At 41.7% G+C, this 20,233-nt stretch overlaps 1 protein-coding gene and 1 pseudogene across 6 annotated transcripts in view; one reads left to right on the top strand and one right to left on the bottom strand.

Annotated features, from left to right (window-relative positions):
* Positions 1–20,233, top strand: part of LOC116480806 (small ribosomal subunit protein uS17-like) — a 165,197-nt pseudogene that overhangs the window by 87,162 nt on the left and 57,802 nt on the right.
* The window catches only part of CUNH12orf56 (chromosome unknown C12orf56 homolog), a 103,184-nt gene that overhangs the window by 31,508 nt on the left and 51,443 nt on the right, over positions 1–20,233 (bottom strand). For all 6 annotated transcript variants that reach the window (XM_032173161.2, XM_058426655.1, XM_058426658.1 and 3 more), the window contains 3 exons: positions 17,484–17,892; positions 11,646–11,719; positions 2,786–2,930 (listed from right to left, as the gene is read on the bottom strand). In XM_032173161.2, coding sequence (XP_032029052.1) covers positions 2,786–2,930; positions 11,646–11,719; positions 17,484–17,892 — 628 coding nt within the window. The remainder of the gene's footprint in view (positions 1–2,785; positions 2,931–11,645; positions 11,720–17,483; positions 17,893–20,233) is intronic.

The following is a 20,233-nucleotide window of genomic DNA, read 5'->3' as shown; positions in this document are numbered from 1 at the left end:
TCCAGATGGTAGCCTGATATGGTCTGGTTCTGTGTTCCCACCCAACTCTCATCTTGAATTGTAATCCCCACTGTTGAGGGAGGGTCCTGGTGGGAGGTGATTGGATCATGCATGCTGTTTTCATGATAGTGAGGGGAGTCCTCATGAGATCTGATGGTTTAAAAGTGGCAGTTTCCCCTGCACATTCTTTCTCTCTCTCCTGTTGCCATGTAAGACATGACTTGCTTCCCTTTCGCCTTCTGCCATGATTGTTAAGTTTCCTTAGGCCTCCCAGCCATGTGGAACTGTAAGTCTGTGGCAGGCCAGGTCTTCATAACAGCTGAACAGACAGGCCTCCATAACAACTGTTCCTGGACTGACTGAGTACAGCTTTTAAATATTAAAAGCTGATAGAGCCAGTGTCCTTACACAAAGGCTGGGATGTAACAAAAGCCCACCAAGAGTTTTGCCCAGGCCTTTCCTGGGCCTTGAAGCATGACAAGATAATGAAGGAATTCTTAACAGGACCTGTTTAGAATTAAACTAGTTTTACTGGGGGTCTGAAGAAACTCCCCAGGCCGCCACAAACAAGTTTATTCGTAGTCTGAAGGAAACCCCAAACCTCTGTGATTTAGCAGGAGGCAAGATAAGGGTAATCACCCCAGGACCTGGACCCATTTAGATTGAGTCAATTTACTGAGGCCCCATAGGAAGGTCTTCAGGACCTTCCTTAGGTCCTGATCTAATCTTAGTTATAGATTAAAAGAAGTTAATCACTTATATCTTTAGATGAATGCACTTACATGTAGACATATAGCTTAGAAGGTATATAAGCTCTGGAAAACTTTGTAATTTTGAGTTGGTCTGGCGATAATTTCCAGGCCTTTCCCTTCTTTCCCAGTTCATCTGTATCTCATTATTGGGCTGTGAGAATAAGCAGCTCGACCCTTGGTTTGGTCCAGGAACAAGTCAACTAAACCTTCTTTCTTTATAAATTACCCAGTCTCAGGTAGTATTTTTATAGCAGTGTGAGAATGGACTAATACACAGCCCTTTCCTGAAGGGAAAATAAACTAAAATAAAGGCCATACCTGTCCAAATTTGAAATCTGTGATTAGTGGAGAGCCCTAAATGCTGAAGCCAAAGTCTTTACTAGTAAGGAAAGTCACAAGAAACTTTTGAACAAGCAATCCCATACAATCAGGGTTGTAGATTAAATTGATACTGTGTGCGGGATGGACTGGAGAGGTTTATTTGGGAAGAAGATAATCCTAATTTATTTACCCTTTCCACATGAATTCCATTTCATCTTCATAATCAACTTGGTTGGTCATATTTTCCACAATCTTCTGAAGTTCTAGAGTCAAAACTTGGATGGTGTATTCCTCACAGGATCTATCCAGTACCAACCATTTTAGACTATGCAGCACTACATCATCCTTACCTGAGTCTCAATGTCTCAATGTTGTGGGACATTTGTCATATTATTCTCTACAGCTAATCTGCCTTCACCGTACTGATTTGCTTGGACCTGTTCTAGCTTTCCAATATTGCAGGAATTTCCTTAGTCCCAGGCAAACTGGAATAGTTGGTCACCCTAATCTGGGCAAACCAAAATGGTTGGTCACCCTACATATGAAGGACCTAGAAGCTAATAAATGGCCAGGACTGTCTTGTATGGTTGGGAGTTCACATGCCTTACAATTGCTCAGTAAAATGATGGCAGCTACTTATGTGACCAATGGCCAGAATTAGGATAAAATATATAGCAATCAACATGAACACAGCCCTAGGCAGGGCTCACCCTCTCACCTAGGCCTCATTAGCGCCACACCAGGTTACTCACCTGGGCTTCTTAACACTTTCACCTGAACATGAAAATGAGGCATCTGTAATTTACTGAGTGAGAATGAGATTGCCTTGCCTCCCCAGGAGTCACATTTTAAAAAATACCAGTCCTATACTCAAAAATAAATTTTTAAATTATATTTTTACAGTATGGGAAACTGCACAATAAAACCCCATGTATAGTGGCTCTCGCCTGAAATCACAGCACTTTAGGAAGCCAAGGCAGGAGAATCTCTTGAGCCCAGCAGTTTGGGACCAGACTGGGCAACAGAGTGAGACCCTGTCTCTATTTAAAAAATAAACAAATAAGCAGGGTGCGGTGCCTCACACCTGTAACCCCAGCATTTTGGGAGGCCAAGACGGGTGGATCACCTGAGGTCAGGAGTTCAAGACCAACCTGGCCAACATGGTGAAGCCCCATCTCTACTAAGAACACAAAAAATTAGCTGGGCATGGCGGTGGGCGCCTGTAATCCCAGCTACTTGGGAGGCTGAGGTAAGAGAATGGCTTATACCTAGGAGGCAGAGGTTGCAGTGAGCTGATATCGTGCCATTGCACTCCAGCTTAGGTGACAAGAGCAAGACTCTGTCTCAAAAAAATAAAAAATAAACAAACAAAAACTTCTTAAAATCTACTTTCCCATCTCACTGTCTATATATCTTGTATGCCAAAAATGTTCCTCCTAATATCTCTCCATTGGCTCTGCCAATCCAATGCATGGGAGCTACTTTTTGCTACCACTCCCCTCTCTTCCCATCTCCCCTCAACACACACATGTACATTACTGATTACATCACAAAGTATCCAGCATTAAGACATGACTACATTAAATTTTATCAACATTTAAAAATATAGCATCAGAATACACGACAATGCTTATTTGTATTTTAATGTATGCTTGTATTTGGTAAACAGGAGACACAAACTTTAAAGATTAAAAATAAAACAAAGCACTTACCTTCCAGAAAAGCCTTTTCAGAATGAAGTTTTTCTGGGCTGCTACCTTAAGTTCCGTAAGTAAAGAAAGTATCCTCCTCAAAGAATTGTCTTTAAGAAAAAGTTCAGATTTAAGTTGACTGAAGTGCTTAATTTTCTCCTCAGACCTACAGAAACAGAAGAAAATTTTCCACTTAAAAAATGGTAAGAAATAGCAGTTTAGGAATATCAATGATTACTGACAGATTTGTTAAACTTTGTTACTAATGGGATTTTAATACAGTTTTATTCTTCTAGCCTTAATACTCATCAGTAGTGAAACTTGCTCCCCGCAAATTGAACTGTTTGTTATGCTCCAAACATACTTTTTTGCCCATGCCCCTTAACTCAAGCTGTTCCTATACCAGGAATACTGTCACTGTCTCTGGTAAATTTCTGTCCCTCTTTCATTTACCATAACCCATGAGGCTTTATGTAATATTTTTCTTTCAATCAACTAGCTTTTTTTTTTTAAGAAGTTTATAAAGAAAATGTTGTGTCACTTTCCAGGGAAAACCAGTATCACTTGGTGTAAATGACATGAAAGCAACATAAATTCTAAGTAAATGCTCCATGTTCTGAGCCTGTAGCTGGCTTCTCTGTGAGGAAAGGGCAGATGAGCATGTGTTCAAGAACTGTCACTAGTGGCCCCAAGACGAGAGGTTCTCCCTGATGAGATCAGCCTAACTGGAAAAAGGAATCACATATTTCCACCATGGAATTCAAAGTTGTTTCACGCCATGTCAGAGTACCACCTGAAATCATCTCCCATTACTGAACCGTGTGTTCCACACTTAAGGAAAAGCTGGCTTAGCAGAAAAACCTTCTCCTCAGATCTTTCCCTAATTCTACCAACAAATGCAGCCCCTCTCCCACTGCAGTTTTTTCATACTCCTAGTATCACATTAATCCCATTTCACTCATTGTAGTTAGTTACTCGTGTACCTATCCTAGCCCCTCAGCTGACTTTTAGCAACTTGGAAAAAATGTCATCGGGTTAAGTATTGTTTCCACCTCCCACTGTGCTCAGTAATAACAACTTGCGCTTAACTGGGCGCAGACTAGGTGGCCGGCTCTGGCCTGAGTGCTTTCCGTAGACTCGTTCTTGCACTGAGCTGGCTCCACTGTGGGGACCGAGCTGGGAATTTATCGCATTTTACGGGAAGTTGTGGGGCGGTTTAAGTAATCTGTCCAAGCTCACACAACCAGTGATTCAGACAGCCAGAGTGCAAGGTAACAGTAGAAAAGATAGTTCCTGTTCTATGTAGATTGATGGAATCTTAAAATTTCTGACTTGAAGTAAAAACATTTTTTACCACTTACTCCAGAAACCTATACCAGCCATTTATCCCAATACTAGCTACTGCATGGAATGTTGGTACTTGCCTACTACCTCCCCCTTTATTTAAAAAACATCTAAGATGTTCTCCTTTGTCCAATCAATGAGTTGCTCTTATTAACCTGAAAATTAAGACTTCCGAAAAAAAAATGGTCTCTTTTCTAGTGGAGATGCTGGAGGGAAACTGATCATTATGAATTCAATAATAGCAGAGAGGCAGAGGAGCATAATGATTATGGACGTGAAGACTGAGGTCAGAATCCTAGATCTGCCCCTACTCAGTTAGGTCATTATCATGGGCAAGTTACATAGTTTCTTTGTGCCTCAATTTCCTCATGTGTAAAATAGGAATAATGGTAGTACCTATCCAAATGTGCTGGGTTTTTTGTTTGTTTGTTTGTTTGTTTGTTTGTTTTGAGACAGTGTCTCACTCTGTCACCCAGGCTGGGGTGCAGTGGCGTGATCTTGGCTCACTGCAACCTCTGCCTCCTGAGTTCAAGCGATTCTCCTGCCTCGGCCTCCTGCATAGCTGGGATTATAGGCGCATACCACCACGCCCAGCTAATTTTTTATATTTTTAGGAGAGATGAGGTTTCACCATGTTGGCTAGGCTGGTCTCAAACTCCTGACCTCAGGTGATCCACCCACCTTGGCCTCCCAAAGTGCTGGGATTACAGGCATGAGCCACTACGCCCGGCCAAATGTGCTATTTTGATATTTTAGTTAATGCATGTCCTTCACACACACTAAGTGTTTGATAAATGGTCTCTAAATAAAACAGGAATAAGTTTAAGATCCTGCTTCCCTATCCACTTCTAATTACCACCATATTTCATTTAAAAAGTAACTATGAAATCCCTCTACTCTCTGAGAACTCCAACAACAGAAATGTAATTTTTACAAACAAAAGAGCTTGGAAAAGCAAAAGCTCAGATAAGATACAATATCAGCAGAATTATTTTGAAATTGATTTTCCTGTTTTTTCATTTGGAGTCAGCAATTTGCTAAGATCTGCAATAAAAACAAACTGTTTTTAATCCTTTGCCAACTAGGATAACAGATTGTAATGCCAAACTAATTTTTTTATGGCCAAAAAAATTTTCACAGAAAACAGCATACTAATCTCTTCAGAGTAAAAATCAATTCATACATAAATGGAGGTCTCATATATATCATAAATTCAAGTTAGAGTACACATTCTATATTACTGCAGAAAAGTTATGAATAATAATTTCTTTGAGGATTCAGAAAATATTAGCTTATACATAGATGACAAACTTCATTTGACTGAAGAAATAAGAAAAAGCCAAATGCCAGAAGACTCCATTATTCAACTTAGGAATAAGAAGAAAATCTATACTAATGTTAACAGATACTCTATTTTCATCAGGTAGAAAACGTAAATTCACCAAAATAATGTTGCAGGAAGGTGTTTTGCTTTTTTTTTTTAAGACAGGGTCTTGTTCTGTCACCCAGTCTGGGTTCAAGCGATTCTCATGCCTCCTGAGAGTTGCTGGACTACAAGTGCGTACCACCACACCCAGTTAATTTTTGTACTTTTAGTAGAGACAAAGTTTTGCCATGTTGGTCAGGCTGGTCTCAAACTCCTGACCTCAAGTAATTGGCCCACCTCGGCCTCTGAAAGTGCTGGGATTACAGGCATGAGCCACTACGCCCAGCCGCAGGAAGGATTCTTAATCTAATAATAAGCTCTATTTTTCCTGTATTTTTTCATCTTTCCAGACATTTACTATAAATAATACCTCACATTTGTAAAGCACTAGAAAGGCTCTTCCTATATTATCTCAGAAGCGCTGTGTATGATTTTCACAGTGGTCAGCTTGCAGAACCGTCCCATCTGTGACACAGTTCTAAATTGAAAACCTAAAGGATGTTTATTCCTTTTAAACTGAAGATGCCTTGCAGGTAGGGGCTATTTCTTGTGTATCACTGCATCCTTCACAATGCATTTGAAATCATGGCATTTTAAGTATGTTGCCTTCAGGAATTAACTTAGTAAGAAATATGCTTTTCCTGAGCCAAGAGAGTGGTAGAACTCATCCTTCTTGCCTTCAGGAATAAATTTCAAGCCACACACACACAGAATTTGAGTCTGTTTTATTATACAATTAGCTTTAAAATCACTTTAAATAAAACACCAAAATGAAAACTGATGCTTTTTTTACAGTAAACATGAAAACCTATAGAAATTTTAAGCTATCCATATAACTTTTTAAAAAAGAAATCCCAAATATTATGTCACTTAACTCTTACATACCTCAAAATGCATCTCTAAATAAAATGAATACTTTCTTACAAAATGATTATCACACCCTACAAAATTATCAAAAATTCTTTGGTATTGCTAATACTCAGTCCTTTTTTTTTTTTTTTTGAGATGGAATCTTGCTCTGTCACCCAGGCTGGAGTGCCATGGCACAATCTCAGCTCACTGCAACTTCCACCTCCCAGGTTCAAGCGATTCTCCTGCCTCAGCCTCCCAAGTAGCTGGGATTACAGGCGCACACCCACCATGCCTGTCTAATTTTTGTATTTTTGTAGAGACGAGGGTTTCACCATGTTGGCCAGGCTGGTCTTGAACTCCTGACCTCAAACGATCTGCCCGCCTCGGCCTCCCAAAGTGTTGGGATTACAGGCGTGAGCCACCGCGCCCAGCCAGACTCCGTCCATTTTCAAATTGTTCTACTGACTTAAAAATGTGTTTTTACGGCTGGGCTTGGTGGCCCAGGGGTGTAAATCCCAGCACCTTGGGAGGCCAAGGTGGGAGGATCGCTTAAACCCAGGAGTTCCAGACCAGCCTGGGCAATATAATGAAAGACCCCATCTCTATAAATAAGTAAATAAATAAATAAATAAATAAATAAATAAAATTAGCCAGCCATGGTAGTATGCACCTGTAGTCCCAGCTACTCAGGAGGCTGAGGTGGAAGGATTGCTTGAGCCCAGGAGGTTGAGGCTGCAGTGAGCTGTGATCAAGCCACTTCACTCCAGCCTTGGTGACAGATAAGACCCTCTCTCAAAAGTAAATAAAATAAAAACGGCTGGGCACGGTGGCTCATGCCTGTAATGCTAGTACTTTGGGAGGCCCAGGCAGGTGGATTGCCTGAGCTTAGGAGTTCGAGCCTGGGCAACATGGCAAAACACAGTCTCTACTAAAAAACTACACAAAATTAGCCAGGCATGCTGGTGCACGCCTGTAGTCCCAGCTACTCAGGAGGCTGAGGCATGAGAATTGCTTGAGCCTGGGAGGCGGAAATTGCAGTGAGCCAAGATCATGCCACTGTACTACAGCCTGAGTGATAGTGGAAGACCCTGTCTCAATAAATAAATACATACATACATACATAAATACATAAATAAAACATGAAAATGTTTTCTTACTTTTGGTTTGTTAAAATCAAGACTAAATAAGATACTTCTTATATTTGCTTGTTATGTTTCTTAAGTCTTTCAAAAAAAGTTTTCTATATCACATCATCAAGCAATAAAATTTTTTATTATGGAAATTTTCAAACATACATCAAAATGGAGAAAATTTTATAAGAAATCCCATGTACCCAGCTGGGCGGTGGCTCATGCCTGTAATCCCAGCACTGTGAGAGGCCAAGGCAGGCAGATCACCTGAGGTCAGGCGTTTGAGACCAGCCTGGCCAACATGGTGAAACCCTTTCTCTATTAAAAACACAAAAATTAGCAGGGCATGGTGGTGCATGCCTGTAATCCTAGCTACTCGGGAGGCTAAGGCAGGAGAATTGCTTGAACCCGGGTGGTGGAGGTTGCAGTGAACCGAGATGGTGCCATTACACTCCACCTTGGGCAACAGAGCAAGACTCCATCTCAACAAGAAAGAAAGAAAGAAAGAAAGAAAGAAAGAAAGAAAGAAAGAGAAAGAAGGAAAGAAAAAAGAAATCCTATGTACCCACCACCTTGCTCTAATAATTTTTAATATTTTGCCAATCTTGTTTTATCTGTTCTCTTACATACACATACAAACACACATATATACTTTTTTTAAAAATTGAACTAAAATTATATCACAAAGTTTCCCATCATATCCATTTTTAGGTGTACAATTCGGTGGCATTAAGTGAATTCACAATGTTCTGCAAGTATCACCACTATCCATTTCCAGAACTTTTTCATCTTTCCAAATAGAAATTATATACCCATTAAACAATAACTCTCCCTTCACCACTCTCCCCAGCCCCTGGAGACCTCTATTCTATTTTCTGTCTCTATAAATTTGCCTATTTTAGGTACCTCACATAAGGGAAATCATATATTTGCCCTTTTGTATGTGGCTTATTTCACTTAGCTGATGTCTTCAAGGTTCATCCACGTGATGGTAGCAGAATTTACTTCCTTTTTAAGGCTAGCACATTCACACTGTTTGTTTGTTTGTTTGTTTGTTTGTTTGTTTGTTTGTTGAGATGGAGTCTCATTCTGTTGCCCAGGCTGTAGTGCAGTGGTGCCATCTCAGCTCACTGCAGCCTCTGCCTCCCAGGTTCAAGTGATTCTCATACCTCAGCCTCCCAAATAGCTGGGATTACAAGCATGTGCCACCACACCAGGCTAATGTTTGTATCTTTAGTAGAGACGGGGTTTCGCCATATTGGCCAGGCTGGTCTCACACTCCTGGCCTCAAGTGATCCTCCCTCCTCGGCCTCCCAAAGTGCTGGGATTATAGGTGTCAGCCACTGCACCCGGCTTATCATACTCACACTTTTGAGTCAGATTCAGGTTTAACCGTTTTAACAAAAATACTTCATAGGTGGTGCTGTGTATTTTATATCACATCAAATAATGAGGCACACAAAGTCTGGCTGTCTCACTGAAGTGATACTAAGACAAATCAATGGATTTAGTTATTTACAACATGATCCCTCCATTTTGAAGTTCCACTTCACCTTTTTTTTAATCTCTTTTTCTTTTAGAGACGGTCTCTCTCTATCACTCAGGCTGGAGTGCAGCGGTGCAATCACAGCTTATTACAGCCTCCACCCCCCAGGCTCAAGTGATCCTCCTACCTCAGCCTCCCAAGTAGCTGGGACCACAGGCACACCTGGCATTTTAAAATTTTTTTGTAGAGATGAGGTCTCACTATGTTGCCTAGGCTGGTCTCAAACTCCTGGGCTCAAGCGATTCTCCCACTTTGGTCTCCCAAAGTGCTGGGATTACAGGCATGAGCCACCATACCTGGCCCCACTTCACCTCTCTGTCTAATGGTTTCATCCACTGAAGATTGTCAAATGAATCTGTCATTTCATTACAGGCTACATAAATTGTAATTTTCTAATTCTATTAAGCCTTCCGCATTCACTAGCTGGAATTCTGTAAAATGAAATTTGCACTCATCATCTACGGCTACTTGGTTATCCTGAACTCGTTACGGTTCATGGAGGAAAGGAAGAATATATTATATTTTTTTCCATTTGTTTGATGATTTGCAGAGTAATGAATTGGTGCCCTATTTTTTTCTAATGTTCCATGTGTTTCATTTCCTTGCAGGTGGGGAGGGAGGGCCCTCTCTCTATCATGCACCATTATACACTTCTGAATTTTTATATATTCATTATGGTTCAGTCATCTCATTTCTTATTCTGCCATGTTAGTGTGCTGCACCCATTAACTCATCATTTACGTTAGGTATGTCTCCTACTGCTATCCCTCCACCCTTCCCCCACCCCACAACAGGCCCTGGTGTGTGATGTCCCCCTTCCTGTGTCCAGGTGTTCTCATTGTTCAATTCCCACCTATGGGTGAGAACATGTAGTGTTTGGTTTTTTGTCCCTACGATAGTTTGCTCAGAATGATGGTTTCCAGCTTCATCCATGTCCCTACAAAGGACATGAACTCATCATTTTTTATGGCTGCATAGTATTCCATGGTGTATATGTGCCACATTTTCTTAATCCAGTCTATCATTGTTGGACATTTGGGTTGGTTCCAAGTCTTTGCTATTGCCCGGCGTGGTGGCTCATGCCTGTAATCCCAGAACTTTGGGAGGCTGAGGGGAGAGGATCACAAGGTCAGGAGCTTGAGACCAGCCTGGCCAACACGGTGAAACCCAGTCTGTACTTAAATTTAAAAAATTAGCCGGGCATGGCTGCTCGGGAGGCTGATGCAGAAGAATTGCTTGAACCTGGGAGGCAGAGGTTACAGTGAGCCAAGATCGCTCCACTGCATTCCAGCCTAGGCGAAAGAGCAAGACTTTGTCTCAAAAAAAAAAACAAAAACAGAAAGAAAAAAAAAAAGTGTGAACATAGGACGTTATGGAGGAGTCCCTCCTAACTTAGCTCTGGAGTGTCAAGAAAGATTTTTAGAGAAAATGATAAATAAGCTGAGACTTGATGAGTTGAAGTTATTCAGGAAGAGGAAGAAGAGTACAGTAGTGTTCCAGAAGAGGGGCCATCATGATAGGCCCCAGAGGGAAGAGAACAGGGAGCTTCCTGAGAATTGTGAGAAGTTCATTTGGAGCAGGAGCTTAGGGCAAGAGTGAGGATGGACACAACGCTTGAGAACAGAAAAATAAAAAGAGATGTCATACATATTTTTTGTACGCTGTTTAGACTTTCACCTAAGGGCAATGGGAAGCCATTCAAAGGATCCCGGGAGGAGTTACATGATCAGATTTGTGCTTCCGAAAGATTCTTCTGTTGTAATGGAGAATGGGCTGGAGAGGAGCAAGAGTGAAGGCAGAGAGACCAGCTAGGAAAACACTGTAGGAGCCCAGAACTGAGATAACTGGGCCTGAGCGAGTGACCATGGAAAGAAGTGGATGTTATCCAGAGATAGTAAAGGCGCAATAAATAAGGCATGCGATGACTGGCTGGATGCTGGAAATGGTGAGGGAGACAGGAGGCAAGGGTGATTTCCAGGACTCTGGCTTAGGTGATCTAGGGATAATGACATCATTCCCTGTGTTAGGAAGCACAAGACGAAAGTCAGGTTGCAGAGGGAAGATGCTGAGTTCTCTTTTGAATATGTTGACTTTAAGGTTCCTAAGAGACATACAAAAGATGTCCAGTGGATACCTGTGTTTGCAGACTTAACCGTCAGAGCAGGCAGATGAGTTAGAGGTATAACTGTGATAGCCACACATACAACACAGAGTTAGGGGAGGCAAAGAAGGCCGGGCACGGTGGCTCGCACATGTAATCCCAGCACTTTGAGAGGCCGAGGCAGGAGGATCACCTGAGGTCAGACCAATCTAACCAACCTGGCCAACATGGTGAAACTCCTGTCTCCACTAAAAAATACAAAAATTAGCCGGGTTTGGTGGCGGGCGCCTGGAGTACTAGCTACTTAGGAGGCTGAGGCAGGAGAATCTCTTGAGCCCAGGAGGTGGAGGTTGCAGTGAGCCAAGATTGTGCCACTGCACTCCAGCCTGGGAAACAGAGTGAGACTCAGTTTCAAAAAAAGGAAAGGCAAAGAGGAGAGAAAAATCCCCCATGCAACTCTATCATACATCATCACTTCTTACCTATATGGCTTTTGACTTCCAATAGCAGGACTGAACTCACTAGCATAGAAGGGATCTTGTAAAAGGGTAGCTTTCTGAAAAAGGAAAAAGTAGAAATTGTTAGAATTTTTATTTACTGAAGATCAATTCCCCCTACCTTTAGTCAATGTTATGTTTCTATTCTTTAAGCCCTCCTATAGTATACAATTTGTTTATAAAACTCATCTATTGTTTAATAATACCACAGTGAATTTTTTTCTTATCTAGTTTTTTAAAAGTTTTAAATATAATACTTGCTCGTTATAAAATGAAATTATTTAGGCTGGGCACACTGGCTCGTGCCTATAATCCCAGCACTTTGGGAGGCCAAGGCGGGCAGATCACAAGGTCAGGAGATCGAGACCAACCTGGCGAACACTGTGAAACCCCATCTCTACTAAAAATACAAAAAAAATTAGCCAGGCGTGGTGGCCGGCGTCTGTAGTCCCAGCTACTCAGGAGGCTGAGGCAGGAGAATGGCATGAACCCGGGGGGCGGAGCTTGCAGTGAGCAGAGATCACACCACTGCACTCCAGCCTGGGCAATAGAGTGAGACTCTGTCTCAAAAAAAAAAAAAAAGAAAGAAAGAAATTATTTATCAAAATCACACAGTTTAGATAAAGTAAAATATAAAATTCTCTGTTTTTCCCTACCCCTTCCATCCCACTACACAAAATGTCTGATCATGAAGCCAGGTACCATGGCTCGCACCTGTAATCTCAGCTACTTCGGAGGCTGAGGCAAGTGGATTGAAAGAGTCCAGGAGTTGGGGGCTGCAGTGAGCTATGATTGTGCCACTACACCCCAGCCTGGGCAACAGAGCAAGACCTTGTGTCTAAAATTTTTTAAAGTATCTATCATCTGTTTGGTTTAGGTCCTTCCAGGCATATAAAGACATATGAATTATAAACACATAAATTTATAGTATTTATATATTTTTATAATATATATTTAATCCTAAATTATGTCACATATATTAATCTGGAACTTGATTTAACTTAATATATGGGTGGACGGTTTTTCATGTCTGTGTATATAGATTTACCGATTTACAGCCCGGCGCAGTGGCTCACACCTATAATCCCAGCACTTTGGGATTCTAAGGTGGGCGGATCATGAGGTCAGGAGTTCGAGACCAGCCTGGCCAACATGGTGAAACCCCATCTCTACTAATAATACAAAAATTAGCCGGGCATGGTGGCACATGCCTGTAATCCCAGCTACTCAGGAGGCTGAGGCAGGAGAATCGCTTGAACCTGGGAGGCGGAGGTTGCCGAGATCACACCATTGTACTCCAGCCTGGGCAACAAGAGCGAAACTCTGTCTCAAAAAAAAAAAAAAAAAAGATTTACCGATTTACTTCAATTTTTTTTTTTTAGGAGACAGGGTCTCACTCTGTCACCCAGGTTGGAGTACAGTGGCATGATCATACCTCACTGCAGCCTCAAACTCCCGAGCTCAAGCAGTCCTCCTGCCTCAGCCTCCTGAATAGCTAGGACTACAGACATGTTCTACCATGCCAGGCCAATTTTTTACTTTTATTTTTTAGTAGAGATGGGGTCTTGCTATGTTGACCAGGCTGGTCTTGAACTCCTGGCCTCAAGCGATCCTCCCCCCTGAGCCTCCCAAAGTGCTAGGATTACAGGCATAAGCCACTGCATCCAACCAATATCAATTCTTTTAATGATTATTTAGTATTCCATAGCATAGATATATAACACTTTTGTTAACTGTTTCCTTATTAATGGAGTTATTTTTCCTTAAATCTTTAGTGTTGCCATTTCTCATTTATTCTGGGTCCTCAAAATAGTCATACAGTGTTCAGCAATTTCTCTAAATAATCTTTTATTTATGTTGAGGCTTAAGACAGGTCAGAAGGAATTTCTCAAATGTTGTTGATTTGAAACTGCAGACAAGCTTTTTTTTTTTTTTTTTTTGAGACGGAGTCTCGCTCTGTCAGGCTGGAGTGCAGTAGCGCGATCTCGGCTCACGGCAACCTCCACCTCCCAGGTTCAAGCGATTCTCCTGCCTCAGCCTCACGAGTAGCTGGGACTATAGGCACCCGCCACCATGCCCGGCTAATTTTTTCTATTTTTTAGTACAGACGGGGTTTCACCGTGTTAGCCAGGAAGATCTCGATCTCCTGACCTCCTGATCCGCCTGCCTCAGCCTCCCGAAGTGCCACTGCACCTGGCCAGCTTTTTTTTTTTTTTTTTTTGAGACTGAGTTTCGCTCTTGTTGCCCAGGCTGGAGTGCAATGGCATGATCTTGGCTAACTGCAACCTCCGCCTCCCAGGTTCAAGCAATTCTCCTGCTTCAGCTTCCTGAGTAACTGGGATTACAGGCACCCACCACCACAGCCAGCTAATTTTTGTATTTTTAGTAGAGAGGGGGTTTCACCATGTTGGCCAGGCTGGTCTCAAACTCCTGACCTCAGGTGATCCACCCGCCTCAGCCACCCAACCTGTCTTGTGCTTAATATCAGAGTGGTGTAGTGGGTGGATGGTGGCAGGGAAGATATGTGCTTTTTCTTACTACTTTTGTCATTGTTCTACGTTTTTTTTTTTTGTTTGTTTGTTTTTAAAGCAGCCTTTCTTCCCTCCCCAAATATTTACGTTTTCCTTAAATCCAGAATTTTAATTTAGGGTATCCCATATTTAGCTTTGTAGCAGCTATCTTCACAATGTATACAAGGCAAAGAATTACCACATTTCATCTTTACAGAATTTAAGGCACTGAACAATCCAGGTGTAACTATTTTTGGTGAAAGTTACAGATAAAATGAATTACTGAAGGAGGCTCAACTCTTTGGAAACCCTTAAAGTCAGGATAAGTGCTGATAATTTCTAATTAGATGGTTTGGGTTAATTTTATCTAAAAGTACAGAGAAAGTTAAAATGTCTAATGTGGCCGGGCACAGTGGCTCACCCCTGTAATCCTAGCACTTTGGGAGGCCGAGGCAGGCAGATCAGCTGAGGTCAGGAGTTCAAGACCAGCCTGGCCAACATGGTGAAACCCTGTCTCTACTAAAATACAAAAATTAGAAGGGGACGGTGGTGCATGCTTGTAATCCCAGCTATTCGGGAGGCTGAGGCAGGAGAATCACTTGAACCAGGGAGGCAGAGGTTGCAGTGAGCCAAGATTGCGCCATTGCAAGCCAGCCTGGGCAACAAGAGCGAAACTCCATCTCAAAAAAAAAGTGTTTATATTGAACTAGTAGCTTATTGTTAGTAGAATGAATTCTAACCTGATTTCTCACTTACGTGTGAAATATTTGGTTATTCATTTTCCATCTTTCAAGGAAGAGATAGAACATTACTGTAATTTTTTTAACTTATTTTTATTTTATTTTATTTTATTTTATGTATTTTTTTTTCAGACAGAGTCTCACTCTGTTACACAGGCTGGAGTGCAAGTGGCACAATCTTGGCTCACTGCATCCTCTGCCTCCCAGGCTTAAGTAATCCTCCTCTCAGCCTCCCAAGTACATGCAGGCCATGTGCCTGGCTCATTTTTAGTATTTTTTGTAGAGATGGGATTTCACCCATCTCTGTTGTCCAGGCTGGTCTCGAATTCCTGAGCTCAGGTGATCCTCCCACGTCAGCCTCCCAAAGTGCTGGGATTATAGGCGTGAGGCACCACACCTGGCCTTACTTTTTTATTTTAGAGATAGGGTCTTGCTTATTGCCCAGGATGGAGTGCAGTAGTGTGCAGCAGAGCTTCTAACTCCTGGGCTCAAATGATCCTCCTGTCTCAGCCTCTGGAGTAACTAGTACTATAGGTACATGCCACCACACCTGGCTAAGAGAACGTTATTTTCAATGATAGTATCTACCAACTCATAAAGATAGTCTTCCTCCACCCACATTTATTTCAATGGTCATAGAAAAAAAAATCAGACTACCTTGATTCAAATCCCAGCTCTACACTAGCTATGTGACTTTGCACATATCATTTAATTTCTCTGTGCCTCCATTTCCTCATCTATAAAATGGGAATAATAGTCCTACCTCATAGGGTTGTTGTAAAAATTAAATAAATTAATATCCATGAAGCATCCGGCTCCATTCTATTGTTATTTTCTAGTAGGAAATTAACAATAGATATTAGTTATTGTTATTGCATAGACTATTTATAGCTTAGCAGGTAATGAGTTCGCCAGTCTGAATGCTCCAACCATGCGTCTGCTGCATAATTTAAAAGTATTGCTAAAACCTGAAGCTGGGCAATTCAGGGAAGCATAAACAGTTATTTTGAAGTATTCACATGGATTTTTTAAAGTCAGTTAAGTTTTGGCTTTTTTATTAGAATATATGAGATCTTTGTTTGTAGTTTTCCTCTGTTTGTAATTTGTTTACATTTTTAATTTAAAGAAAGCTATTTAAAAATTTAGAAAGGAATTTTAAATGTTTGAAGTCTTCCAAAGAGTAGTATGAGAAAAAAATTAAGGGTTGTCCTGTAATCTTTCATAATTTTTAGCCATTTATAAAACCCTGGCTTCCTAGTTTCTTCTAACTGAAATAGCCCTTTATAATTATTATAATTATGTTGAAAGATCAATAATAAAAATTATGTACTACTGAAGATAAAGAGAATTGTATTACTCTTTTAATAATTACTTATTTTTTAAACCAATTCTAATAAAAAGGTCCCTAAATGGGAGTTCTGACTCTGTCCCTAAAGTTATACAATCTTGAGTAAATCACTTAAAAATGTTGTGTTTCAGCCAGGCGTGATGGCTCACGCCTGTAATCCCAGCCTTTGGGAGGCTGAGGTGGGCGGATCACCTGGGGTCAGGAGTTCGAGACCAGCCTGCCCAACATGGCAAAACCCCGTCTCTACCAAAAATACAAAAATTAGCCGGGCGTGGTGGTGGGCACCTGTAATCCCAGCTACTCAGGAGGCTGAGGCAGGAAAATCGCTTGAACCCAGGAGGTAGAGGTTGCAGTGAGCCGAGATCACACCACTGCACTCTAGCCTGGATGACAAGAGCGAAACTCCATCTCAAAAAAAAATATATATTGTGTTTCAGTTTCCTCATTTATGAAATAAGGACTTAACCTAGTGATTTCTAGATAAATTTATCTGATCCTACAACAAGGTCTCCCCCATCAACCCACTTTCAATAGCACAGCTAAGCAATACAGAATCATACTGACAACGTTGAACCTTACCTGAGGTCTTTGTCACCCCAGCAACTGCAAAAGACCACCTGCTCACACATATTCCAAGATAAGACCTGTCTCCCTCCTTCTTCGTGACTTCCATGACTCACCTTACCTACCTCTACAAAACCCCAGGTGTTTTTTTGTTTGTTTTTTTGTTTTGTTTTTTTGAGATGGGGTCTCCCTCTGTCACCCTGGAGTGCAGTGGCACAATCTCAGCTCACTGCAACCTCCGCCTCTGGAGTTTAATTGATTCTCGTGCCTCAGCCTTCCAAATAACTGGGATTACAGGCGTGCGCCACCACATCCAGCTAATTTTTGTATTTTTTAGTAGAGACAGGGTTTCACCATCTTGGCCAGGCTGGTCTCGAACTTCTGACCTCAAGTGCCACCTCGGCCTCCCAAAGTGCTGGGATTACAGGCATGAGCCACCATGCCCATCCAGAAACTGCTCATTAATGAGCATTTTTCACTATTGCAATCGCCTAAATAAAATCATCTCCTTAATTGTTCAGTACATTTTGTTTTTCACAATATTATTAAATTCCAAGGCTAAATTCCCAAAATGGGAGGTAAAGGAGGGAGGAGGGCTTGTTTGCTCTAAAAAATAAAAATATAAAAATTCAGGTTAAGGTTAACTTAGGGCGACACTTACTATAATATAATTGTTCCATGAACTTTTTAAGTGCAGAAATATTGATGAGGTTGTGGAAATAACATACAAATGAAGTTCTGACTCCTTTTTCTCTAAATTTGAGTTGCTCCGTGAAGGGGAATCTAGGAGGGAATTTCCTAAGTAAAACTCATTTCCGTTCCCATTGCACTTGAAAGGAATTTCACTTATGGAGTTGTTGTGATCTGGAAGTCCCTGGGGTTCTTTTGTGTTTGTTGTGCAAGATGGCTCGCTGACAGCCTTGCCAGTTGTTGGTGCAGACTGAGAGCTCCTCCTGGAGGGGGAAGGTAGGGGTCGAAAGGCACCTTGGCCATGAAGGGACAGCTTTTTGAGGCCTGGACGAGGACAGAGAGTTGAGTCCTTGGATGGTGTACTGCTCTCCTGCTGGTCCCTGTCAGGTAGAATTTAGTGTTAAACATGACATGCAAAATTTCACAGTAAGCAACAAAGAGAACCGGTAGTTTAAGACTGAACACAAATGTTTTCTCACAAAAGGAATGCTTGTTAAAACAAGGAAGTCATTGAACCTCGCTGGTAATAACCCATTGACTAGAGGAGATTTGATACTGCAATCTTTTAGTATACTTTTCTGTTTTCAGAAATAAACTGTATTTCTGAAATACATTTTATTTCATAGAATGAAGCACTTTATATATTGAAAGCATTGTGCCTGTCCTTCATGGAGCCCTGATATTTCCACTGAAAGGACTTTTTCATTCTAGTTTTGAAACCTGATTGTCCTTTAATTGTACATTGCTAACGGATCCTATAAAGAAAAAAAAATTCAAATAGGGATATGAAGAGAGGGGTTTTGTTTGTTTGTTTGTTTGAGACAGGGTCTCACTCTGTCACCCAGGTTGGAGTACAGTGGTGCGATCTGAGCTGTCTGTAACCTCCACCTCCCAGGCTCAAGTGATCCTCCCACCTCAGCCTCCTGAGTAGTTGGGACTACAGGCATGTGCCACTATGCCCAGCTAATTTTTGTATTTTTTTGTAGTGATGGTGAGACACACAACTAGCTGGATTTCCTAGTCCAACTAAGAAGCCCTAAGCCTAGCTGGGAAGGTGACCACTTCCACCTTTAAACACGGGGCTTGCAACTTAGCTCACACCCAACCAATCAGATAGTAAAGAGAGCTCACTAAAATGCTAATTAGGCAAAAACAGGAGGTAAAGAAATAGCCAATCATCTATCGACTGAGAGCACAGCGGGAGGGACAATGATTGGGATATAAACCTAGGCATTTGAGCCAGCAACGGCTACCCTCTTTGGGTCCCCTCCCTTTGTATGGGAGCTCTGTTTTCACTCTATTAAATCTTGCAACTGCACTCTCTTTTCGTCTGTGTTTGTTATGGCTCGAGCTGAGCTTTCGCTTGCGGTCCACCACTCCTGTTTGCCGCCGTGGCAGACCCGCCACTGACTTCCATCCCTCTGGATCCGGCAGGGTGTCTGCTGTGCTCCTGATCCAGTGAGGCACCCAGTGCCGCTCCCAAACCGGCTAAAGGCTTGCCATTGTTCCTGCACTGCTAAGTGCCCAGGTTCATCCTAATCGAGCTGAACACTAGTCACTGGATTCCACAGTTCTATTCCGTGACCCACGGCTTCTAATAGAGCTATAACACTCACAGCAAGGCCCAAGATTCCTTTCCTTGGAATCCATGAGGCCAAAAACCCCAGGTCAGAGAACACGAGGCTTGCCACCATCTTGGAGGTGGCCCGCCATCATCTTGGGAGCTCTGGGAGCAAGGACACCCGGGTAACAATGGGGTCTCACTATGTTGCCCAGGCTGGTCTCAAACTCCTGGGCTCAAGTGATCTGCCCACCTCTGCCTCCACCTCCCAAAGTGCTGGGATTACAGGCCTGTGCCACTGTGCCTGGCCTGAGATTTTATTAAATGATGTTTTCTTTAATTCCCCTCCTGCTAATACTCTTCTGATTTTCCCAATAGCATCAGCACTTTTTTCAGAATCAATGCTGTGTCCTTTACTTTCCCTATTCTCTCCAGTTCACCATGACCTTTCTTTACTTTGCTGCACAAGGAAACAAGTTGGAGAAACTAAGAAGTCGCAGAGTATGGTGAGACCTAAATTCCAGTCCTGGCTCTGCCACTTAATGGTTATGTGACCTTTGTTAAACAAAGTTTATGAGAGGCCATTGTTTTCAACTAGCCTCCTGCATGAGGCCCCAGCAAAACAGACCAAAACAGAAGGGAGTCCCTTGTGCTTAGTACCAGTAATCAAACTGAACTTGGAAACTGACCAGTTTTCCAGAAGAACAGATTCCACTCACCCTCAGTCAATAATGAAGTAGTGTCCTCTGTTTTCACCCTATAAGAACAGTAACTTTGAAACAAGCAATCCAATTTTTATCTCGTTTCAGCTTACTTCAGCCTTTCTGTGCCTATAAAGTCAACCTCCTCTGCTCAGCTTTTCAGACCACTTCTTCCAATTCTAGAATCACAAATAAAACTAAATCTATGCTTATTTTGTCTTTTGACATCTTAGTGGACCCAGGACTTCATTTCCTAATTTTAAAATAGAAACAATAATAGCACCCATCTCATAAAGTTTCTGTGAGGATACATGCAATGAGTTTGCAAAACTGGAAACAATATGTGCAAGCTATTACTATTACCCTATATTGCCTTCAGTTGATGGTTTATCTTTTTTTTATTTCAATAATTTTGGGGGGAAGTTTATCCTTTTACATTGTTATCTTCTCTCTCCCATA

The sequence above is a fragment of the Hylobates moloch genome, unplaced genomic scaffold, assembly GCF_009828535.3.
Source record: "Hylobates moloch isolate HMO894 unplaced genomic scaffold, HMol_V3 SCAFFOLD_13, whole genome shotgun sequence".
NCBI classification, from domain to species: Eukaryota; Metazoa; Chordata; class Mammalia; order Primates; family Hylobatidae; genus Hylobates; species Hylobates moloch.
This window is presented reverse-complemented; position numbering and strand designations above follow the sequence as displayed.